General features: G+C 36.1%; 1 protein-coding gene across 1 annotated transcript; it reads left to right on the forward strand.

The window, feature by feature from the left end:
• Positions 1-5715: 5715 nt before the first annotated feature.
• Positions 5716-10062, forward strand: LOC149543476 (plant intracellular Ras-group-related LRR protein 5-like). The gene is made up of 4 exons (XM_089798276.1): positions 5716-6476; positions 8305-9218; positions 9332-9509; positions 9618-10062. The coding sequence occupies exons 1-3, from the start codon at positions 5873-5875 to the stop codon at positions 9473-9475; spliced, it is 1662 nt and encodes a 553-aa protein (XP_089654402.1). The 5' UTR covers positions 5716-5872; the 3' UTR covers positions 9476-9509; positions 9618-10062.
• Positions 10063-10324: the final 262 nt, after the last annotated feature.

Here is a 10324-nt window from a genome sequence, read left to right on the forward strand (position 1 = left end):
GTACATGTCCATAATTGCGCATGACCAGATAATCAAACAATTGTTTGTACCATCAAGATCTTTGTTTGCTACTCTACTAGTCTTTACAGAAATAATGCTATGTTGACATCAATGACAAATATAGTCATGGATGCAACATATCAGTACTCTTCAATGCCAAAGATACTCCTCTAATGTAGTATCATCAACATTCATAGTAATAGATGCTAGATTGATAGTTTATTGATCGAGGGAAGTGTATATAACCTGATTGTATGGTATGAGATAATCTGTTGATGACTTCAAGGTGTTGCAATACTGAAAAGGATTGGGATCTCCTTTAATTGTCATCTCTTGTCCATTATGAGGGAATTTTAGACATTGATGAAATGTTAAGGGTACTTCTTGCATGGAGTGAATTTGGGGACATCTTAAGAGAATATTGTAGGTTAGTTCCATATCTAGGACTTAACAAGGTAAGTCTTTGACCATAGGGCCAACTTTGATAGATAACACAATTGATCCCTTGGATGCTCTTTCTTGGTCATCATAAGCTTTGATTGAATTTTTATTTTTAGGATCTACTACATTTTCAGAAAATCCCAGTGCAAGGATAAATTTTAAAGTACATATATTCAATCCAGCTCCTCCATCTATAAGGACTCTTATGATATTGTGACTTTGTATAAGGACTTCAATATGGAGCAGAGCATTATGAGGTTGATGAATGGAAAAGTCATCATTTTTTGTAAAGGATATAAAATGTGGTGTAGACAAATGTCCCACCATAACTTGGAATTGATTTTGGTCTAGATTGGTAGGTACTGTGGTTTTTGTTAGAGATTTTTCAAGAATTTCTCTATGGGATGTGGATAGCTATACAAGCTCTAATATGGACATTTGGGCTATTGTTTTCTTTAGTTGGTTGAAAAGGTTGTATTGTTTTGATGTTTCAGATGCAAACTTTGGTACATAGACAATTTTAGTTTGAGACGTAGACAATTTTGATGAAACACCTTGCAGTGTAACCTTCACTTGATTTCTAGTGTTAACATTAACTTGTTTGGATCCATCCTTCTCATTAAAGGTAATGACATTGGCATAGTATTGAGAAGGATCACATTCAACTAGGTTGTTAATGTACGTATAGGATGTAGTATTGTAATCGACTTGTTTGTATGTTTTGTCGTTGGAGGCATTTCCTTCATCATGATCTAGAAGTGGATCTTTGAATATGGTATGTATCTCATTTGAGGTATGTCCATCAACATTTACTTCACCACTCTCCGCTACGTCTTGTATCATGTTCTTTAATCTTTGACAGTCATTGGTTTTATGTTCTTTGCCTCTATGGAATTTGCAATAGTCATCATCATTCCACCATGATGTTTCACTTTTGGTTCATAATCTTTTACTTCAGGAAGTGTGATAAGCTTTCAAGTGATTAACTTCCTCAAAGCTAATTCAAGGATTCTCCTATAGGTGTTAATGTTTGTTTCTTGGGTATAAGAGATCTCCTCATGAAAGATCAAGATTTTTTTAGACATCTTGAGCATTTTGATTTGTTTAAGGAGTAGTAGATTTGCTTCCAAGATTTAGTATTGGTTGTGATGTTTTGACATTTCGATTATCTACCACTCCATCGCTTATGATGTTTTTGTTCTTGTTCTAATATTTGGATTTGTCATTGTTGTTCTTATTTTGATTTGAAGAACTAGCATTGTCTTTTGTGTATAGTTTGAGTTCTCCTCTTCATACCATATCTTCTTCAATTTTTACACCATTTTCTATGAGCTTTTGAAGTTTGATGGACATTGTAGTTGTACTCAATAGCTCATGTTTGGTGTAAGATTTTGTATGAGAATATCCATCTTTTCATGTTTAGGAATGATTTGTGGATATTTTGATAAGAGGTGACACCATCTTTGAAAAAAGGTGAGGAATGGTTCCCCATTCTTTTGTTTTGTGTTGCAAAGGTCTAACATGGCCACTTCATGTCTAATGTTGTAGGAATAGTGTGTTATAAACATATCAACTAACTCATTAAAAGACTTAATACTAGATGGTAACTTAGAAAACCATTCCATAGCTTGGCCTCCAAAACTTTGTGGAAATAGTATCATAAGGTAAGTTTCATCATGAGCTACTTCAATGCAAGCAACATAGAATTCTCTAACATGGTCTTGTGGATTTGTATTCCCTTTGTACTTATCAAATTTGGGAACCTTGAAATGAGAAGGGAACATAATCATTATCAAAATTTTGTTGAAAGGATATGGACATATGTCTTCGAAGGTGTATCTCTTGGATGAAGATCCAATTTGAATTTCTTGGATTTGTTGTTGAAGCATTTGGATTTGTTGTACCAAAAAGTCTAATTATAATGTATGTCCATGTGCGGTATTTCCTTGAGGGTTTAAGCTTTGAAAGTTGATACTAGGAATGTTATACCCTTGTTGATGAGATCCTTGGAATGTTGAGTTGAATTGTTGAAAAGGATTTTTCTTGACTGCGACCTTGAGAAGGAACATTTTGAGGATAACCTTGTTGTATTATGCCTTGTGGGGTCATCCCTAGTTGATAAGATCCTTGATATGTGATGTTTGGTTGTTTAGTAGGAACTTGTAATGTTATCATAGGAGGACTAGGATCTTGTTGGGTTACACCTTGTTGAGGGACACTTTGTTGGGTATAACCTTGTTGAGGAGGTCCTTACAATGTTACCATAGGAGGACTATGACCTTGTTGGGTTACACTTTGTTGATGAGTACTTTGTTGGGTATAACCTTGTTGAGGAGGTCCTTGTAATATTACAGTAGGTGGACTAGGACCTTGTTGGGTTACACCTTGTTGGGGAGTACTTTGTTGGGTATAACCTTGTTGAGCAAGTCCTTGTAATGGTAAATCTTGTTGATGACTATTTTGTTGGATTAAACCTTGGGATGTTGCACTCAATAAAGAACTTTGAGAAGAGGAACTTTTTTGAACAAGTCCTTGGGAAGGCACAATATTTTGTTGCAAAAGATCGCTTGATGGAAAATGACCTTATGAGCTTGAATCTTGTTGAAAAAGATGTTGTGAGATTAATCCTTATTAAGGAAGTTCTTGATCACTAGAGGTGTCCTTGATAGTTTACGCCTCACCTCCGAACGTACAGCTCCATATTTCCATCTCTGCCATCCCGTACAGACTCCACACCTTCCTAATGAACATCTTCTATACTGTACAAACATCACTGTACGGGTGTCTTAGTGTACGGACACTTTTCCCCCTTCACCGTACTCACAACCTGTTCACCGTACAGTCACCCAAGACACAGTACGGTCTTCCAAATTCACCGTACAACAAACTTCCCTGCACTACCGTACATTGACCCCACCCCCACTTTTCGTACGACCTCACACTCCTCTTCACCGTACGACGACTTCAATACCCATACAACCATCCTTCTAACCCTTACACCCAACGTCCATACGGTCATTTCTACTCTGGTATAGCATGGGATCTTTACAGTTAATCAAGACCACATCTCCTCTTTTAGTCCCATAAAATAGGACACATGTGAGGATACATATGATTTTTAATAATTAATTATTGGTGCAACTATGAGGTGGCACATGACTTGGACTGCTTAGGTGGACTGAAAGACTCTGTCATTTGAGTGAGTAGATAATTAAGTAATTTAAATATATTAGTTAATAACATTATTCTTAACACTTAGGATAATGTAATTGACTTAGATGAATTAGTTTAATAAATTAAATAATTTATTAATATTAATAGACGAATAATATTAATTAAATATAAAAATATTTAATTAATTATTGAATGAATTAACTTAATAAATTGAATAATTTATTAAAGTCAATAAAGTAAATATTTATTAATTATATTTAATTAATTAAGAAAAAAAGCGAACTAACTTAATAAATTAAATAATTTATTAAAGTTTAAAGTTAATAAAAGAAGTTTTATTAAAATATTAAATTAATAGCCTTGACAATTTTTAAGTGTATACAAGGAATCATAATAAAATTTCAAATATTGATTTTCCTACTAGCTTAGGTTGGATAGATCTAACCAAACACATTTGGGAATGTACTAGAATGTGTAGAAATTAGGATAAAGGATCCTTCTAGAAAGTTGTGGGCAGATATTACTCTCCCACATTGAATGCATGAATAGACTTGTAATTATAATTACCCATCTCCATCATACAAATTACATTCAGCCATATGATCAATGATAAGAGGACGACAAAATAAACACTCCAACTTATTAACTTCCAGCTGGACTTGAGCTGGTCTGCACCGGGACAGGACGGTCGGACCCACCTGCCCACCGGCACGTGTACTTAAGTTCTCTGCCACTCTGCAGACAATGTACCTCAAAAAGACACTTTAGCTGGTGAGCTGGCATTCTAGTTTACATTAATGCAGTTATTTATCTGCACAAAATTCAGTTATTAATCAGGGAATGGCCTTGCCACGTCAGACATGACAAACCCATTGGAAGATTTTTTCTTCTTCAGAAAACTGGAAATACAAGGGTTTTCAGTCTGCCTATCAAACGTATATACACTGTGTATACTTTCCGTAGCTTGGAAAACCCATTTGAAGATTAGTTTTAAAAAATGGAAATATAAGGGGTCACTCTGAACAGGGTTTTCAGACTGCGTATCAAACGTATATACACTTGGAAAACCCCTTTGAAGATTAGTTTTAAAAAATGGAAATACAAGGGGTAATTCTGAACAGGGTTTTCAGACTTCCTATCAAACGTTTATACATTGTATATACTCTCGGTTTCCCCACGAAGACAGCGATGCGGTTGACACTGGGTTAAGGTATATTAGGGGAGGAATTGATCGGATTGGATATAATTCTTTATTGGCATAGCTGCAGATCAATCTGTTTGCTAGGGTCATATGATTGGAATCAAGTTGTAATAAATAAAACTTTTTATGAGGATTTTGGTGTGGGCATCCCAAAAGTTCTAGATCATTGGGGTCTTGATCAATCGAGTCATCACCATTAGCTTTTATCATTTGGATTCATCCCAGGCGTAGAGATAAGTACAACCAATTAAGAAAGCAAAGCCTATTGAACAATAATAATCGATTAGGTTGATCCATGAGCTCTGAAATGTGCATGTTGGAGAGGACCCACTTGGGAAAGCTTGTCTGACTAGCATATGGGAGGGGTGAATTGAGCAGTTCAGACCACGCTGGTTTTGGATTTATTTGCTTATCCTTTGATGACTTGTCTGAATTTGGGGGAAAAAATCGACCGTGGCTTAGATATAAGCACGAAAATTTTATGATCTAACAAGTTACTGCTAGGAGTAGATTATTCTAGAAACTTGATGGAGATCGTAGAAGGGTCTGCAGGCGTTCGAAATTTTGCCCTCTTAGCATTTGTGCAGTCAGATCTTGATTTGAATAATGGGTTTTGGTGATTTTTTATTTTTAATTGGGTGGTTTTCTGAAGCGGTCTCACGTTTATGTCAGTTTGGCTGTTTGGCAGTCTTGTTTTTTAATCCGGAAATCTGGTTTGAACACAATGAAGAATTTATCCCTGGACACAGCTGGGCGCTGGACAGCCAGGTATTGGGTCATATTTGGAGTTTTAAGTTGAATAGGATTGTAGTCATTTGCAAGAAAAGCTTAATCATCATTTTGATTACTGGGAAAACTGTTTCTTTATATGCAACGAGGAGAGGAAATCTTGTAGATTGTGGAATCACAGGTCTTGGGTGTGCGATGATCTATTTCAATTCGCAAATCTTATAGAGCTAATCTGTCTTCATTGAAAATCCACCTTGTGGGCATTCAGGTAGTCTCACAAGTAGGGAGGAGATTTTTTTTGGGACCGTGTAGGGTTTTTGAAGAACAATGACTAAATCAATGCAAAGTGTGGCAGATGTAGTGGATGAGATCATGATATTGCACAGATCTCTTCCTCAGAGGCCTAGTTTTGAAGAATTTGAAGCCGCCATTGCTTTGGTAAAGGATGTGGAGAGAAAAGAACAGTCTCAGATAGAAATGATAATGAAGCAGCAGAAACCCCCTGACGTTCCTTTCGAATTATTTGCAGTGCTGCAGGAAATGCAGAAGAACCTTGTTTGTATGAAGAGTAACAGGGAGAAACGTGAAGCCTTAGACGTTATTGATCTAGAGCGATACCATCGCCTGTTCGATGATTGGTTGCAGAAGGCATATGGGGCGATTCAGTATGCCAATGGTAATAGTGATAGTTCAAGGGCTTCATGGATTGCACCCTCAGATGGAGTTGTGGGAAATGGAAGCGACTTCTATTTGAAAGAATATGAGGGGAAAAGGAATCAAGAGGTAGCCACTATTGTACAATACAGTAAGGATGATAGCTTTATCCAGAAACCAAAGGCGTCGCATTCACAGGAGATCATTAGAGAATCAGAAAAACCCAGAGTTACCTTGCCAAATTCCTTTGTCAAACCTTCTGCAGTGCCAGAAACAGGTTGGTTGTTCTTCCATGACATTACCAAGCATTTGCAAGTAATTTCCTCATTCTCAGTTGAGAAAAGCAATGCAGTGTGCTCTTGTTTAATAATTTTGTAATTTGCTATCTGGAAGCTTCATGGTTAAAAACTTAAAACTAATAGTAATTTTCTATGGTGCTACTGACCAATGATGGACGAGGTTAGATAATTCTGGTTACTGATTTATCTGCTAACTGGACCTTTACATAGCCATCTCCGAGCAATTTTATTAAATTGCATTGATTCCTCCAGTCAAAAATATATCAAAGCCTAAAGCCTAGGAAAGAGTCTATAACACAATTGTAACTTGTGAGCCTCTCATCTGAAAGGTCTTAGGTGCAAGTCTACTCAAGCTTAACACATAATAATAATTAATCTTAATAAATAATAATGATAATTAATCTAGACTTTATGGGATAGCTGGTGGTTAACAATTGTAACTTGTGAGCCTCTCATCTGAGAGGTCTTAGGTGCAAGTCTACTCAAGCTTAACACATAATAATAATTAATCTTAATAAATAATAATGATAATTAATCTAGACTTTATGGGATAGCTGGTGGTTAACATTCCTCACAAGACAACAAGTGCCAAGTACTTGTCAGGAGCTTGACTGTGTTTCCCTTTTTAATCAAAGCTTTCTGTGAGGTAGTTTCTCTCAATTTGTTGTGAGATTCTAATTTTGATTCATGTTATGCTTTCTGTCAACTCTTCACCGTTGGATAATTAGTTAGTTTTTCACAAATTTGTTATCATAGGTTTCTGGATTTGATTGTGTGTATTTTTACCATCAATGTTTCGGATCCATCATCAGAATTGTGGAAATTTGATATCTCTGATTATACAAATTTGCTATTCTTTTTTGATGGCTTCGTTTTGTTTAGAGAACATTAGTGACCATATGTTTTGGGTTTCTGGAAATGCGAGCTCTCTGGTGCAAATTTTTGAATGAGAAATCCCTTTTCAACCTGGATTTTAGGACAAGCTACTGCTGTGCTGCACTTTCTCTGGACTAGTGCTGTTGAGTGATAATGTACATTTAGTTGTACACACATTTGCAATTCTTTAATGACAGCTTTATTTTGTTTAGAGAATGTATATGACGGTATGATCCTAATTTTCTGTTTTCTGAAATGGTTGCCTGCCTGGTGCAAAATTCTGAAAGACAAATCTCTTTTTAGCCTGGATTCTAGGATGTGTTACTGCTGCTTCCCACTCTGTCTGGACTTCCGCTATTCAGTTGTTATCTGGCAGTCTGCAATTTGCAATTCTTTTAACGATGCTTTGTTTTGTTCAAAAACCATCTATGGCCCTAATTTTTGTGTTTTTGAAATGGTTGCCTCTTTAACTCCAAAATTCTGGATTGCAATTCATATTTCAGACTGGATTTAGGATGAACTAATACTGCTCTGCATTCTTTCTACCCTTGTGGAGATCAGTATGTGGATATTTAATTTATAACCAATTTTTATCAGCATCATCAATGAAGATGTTTTCCAGTTTAAAACTGTTGTTTGGATTACTCTCACGCTATCAAATCTGCAATCAAGCCAAGAAAACCAGGCTGTTAATCTCAATTCCGTTACGTTGTATTGTTTTGTTTTCAAGTTCTACATTTTCCTAGCAGACCTTTTTATTCATTCTTTGGGAATTAAGGTACTTAACTGATCGTGATGTATTTGGTTAAATTTACTTCTTAAGCGAATTGGATTTTTTGAAGAAAAACTACGTTTTACATATTTTTCTGCAGGGAATTTGAGCTTCTTCTAATTAATGAACATCTTTATGCTTTACGCTGTTTTAAACAGGTGACGGGGAGCAGAAATTCAACCTTATAAAAATTGCTAGCCTCATTGAAGCAACAGCCAAGAAAGGTGCAGAGAGTTTGGATCTCCAAGGAAAATTGTTAGACCAGCTTGAGTGGCTTCCTGATTCAATTGGAAAGCTCACTAGCCTTGTTCAACTCAATTTGTCTGAGAACCGAATTGTGACTCTTCCTAGTGCAATAGGAGGACTTACTAGATTGACAAAACTAGATTTGCACTCAAATAAATTGCAGAGTCTTCCCGATTCCCTTGGAGAGCTTTCTAGTCTGACTGATTTAGATTTACACGGCAACCATCTAACTAAATTGCCTGCTACTATTGGGAATATTTCCACCCTTGTAAATCTTGATGTGAGTGCAAACCATCTTTCTTCATTACCAGAGTCCATTGGCAAGCTCACAAACTTGAAAATTCTAAGTATTGGAAACAATGAGATTGAGGAACTTCCGTATACAATTGGTCAATGTTCAGCTCTAGTTGAGCTTCGAGCAGATTTTAATAACCTCAAAGCATTGCCAGAAGCAGTTGGTAAGCTTGTGTCTTTGGAGGTCCTGACATTACACTACAACAGAGTGAAGACCCTACCAACTACCATGGCTTCTTTAGCAAGCTTGAAAGAACTTGATGTTAGTTTCAACGAATTGGAGTCAGTCCCAGAAAGTCTCTGCTTTGCAACAAATCTTGTCAAATTGAACGTCGGCAGAAACTTTGCTGATTTGCGTTCTCTTCCTCGATCCATAGGTAATCTTGAAATGCTCGAGGAGTTGGATATCAGTAGTAATCAGATAAAGTTTCTTCCGGATTCTTTTGCAATGCTAAAAAGACTTCGTGTTCTTCATGTGGAGGAGATACCACTTGAATATCCTCCAATACACATAGCTGAAAAGGGAGCTCAGGTAATGCACAATTGTGATGTTCACCATGTTTGTTTGATTTCAAAAGAAATTTTGTAAAGCAAATTATATACATTTCTTAATTCACGCTGATTAAAAGCATTTTCATAGCGCAGGCTGTTGTGCAGTACATGTCTGAAGAAATTGCCAAGAGAGAGGAAAAATCACAAGCAACCAAGCCAAAAAGAAAGAGTGCTTGTTATTTTGAATGTCTTGTTACATCATTTTGGACAAAAAGAAATACATATGGGAAGGTTTGATCTTAGCTGACATAGAAGCAAGTTAAGATGAGCGGTTAGTTCTAGTTCTACAGATGCATTAAGAATGTATGAGTATATTCTTAGTTGCCAGAGTAGAAGGTATTTTGAAATTGCCCAAGTAATTTTGAATTCTTTTTTACAGGTTTAAAACAACTCCAGCAAGTTCTGGCTTGAGAAGTAGCACGGCAACATGCAAAAGTGTAGTGGAATGATATATTAAGTTCGGCTTAAATTCATAAGCCTTTTTAAAGATGAAATCTCGATTGCTATTTTCAGGCACCGCTCTGGCATGTAAGGGGATGAGCCAGAGATTGCTTGAAAGACATAGTGCATGATTTTTTATAGATTGTATAAGTCTCAGTTTGTTTCTAGATGTACTCTGTTTATATCTAAACAATTCTTTTTGATGCCCAAATGGGAGGTGTGTGGAAAATATTGTACCATGAATATGCATTTTCAGTTGGTCGTGGATAAACATTACATGGAACAAGATTTTTTAGGTTTTCCTGAAATTGTATAGCTTAAGACTGAATCACACTTGCATTTTGTTTGTACAAATAAACGAATCCATCTAGTGTTACAGATTATGATGCTTTTCTTGTTGCATCTATGTTGATTATGGTTGATGATGTTACTCATTTTTACTGAAGAGCTTAAACTGTTGTCAAGTTGTGGTGAAGGTGTTGGCCATTTACATAGGTAATCAAAGACCGCAACCTGCTGGCTATTTGTGGCCACAGCATATTATATGATTGAATAATGTTTACATTATTGTCTAGCTATTTTCCCATGTTCTTCCATGTTGTAGGTGATCGATTTTCTTTCTAGTTTACATTTAAGGCTTATTGG

Source organism: Cupressus sempervirens, chromosome 8 (assembly GCF_028749045.1).
Source record: "Cupressus sempervirens isolate cs-2001-9-10 chromosome 8, ASM2874904v1, whole genome shotgun sequence".
Classification (NCBI taxonomy): domain Eukaryota; kingdom Viridiplantae; phylum Streptophyta; class Pinopsida; order Cupressales; family Cupressaceae; genus Cupressus; species Cupressus sempervirens.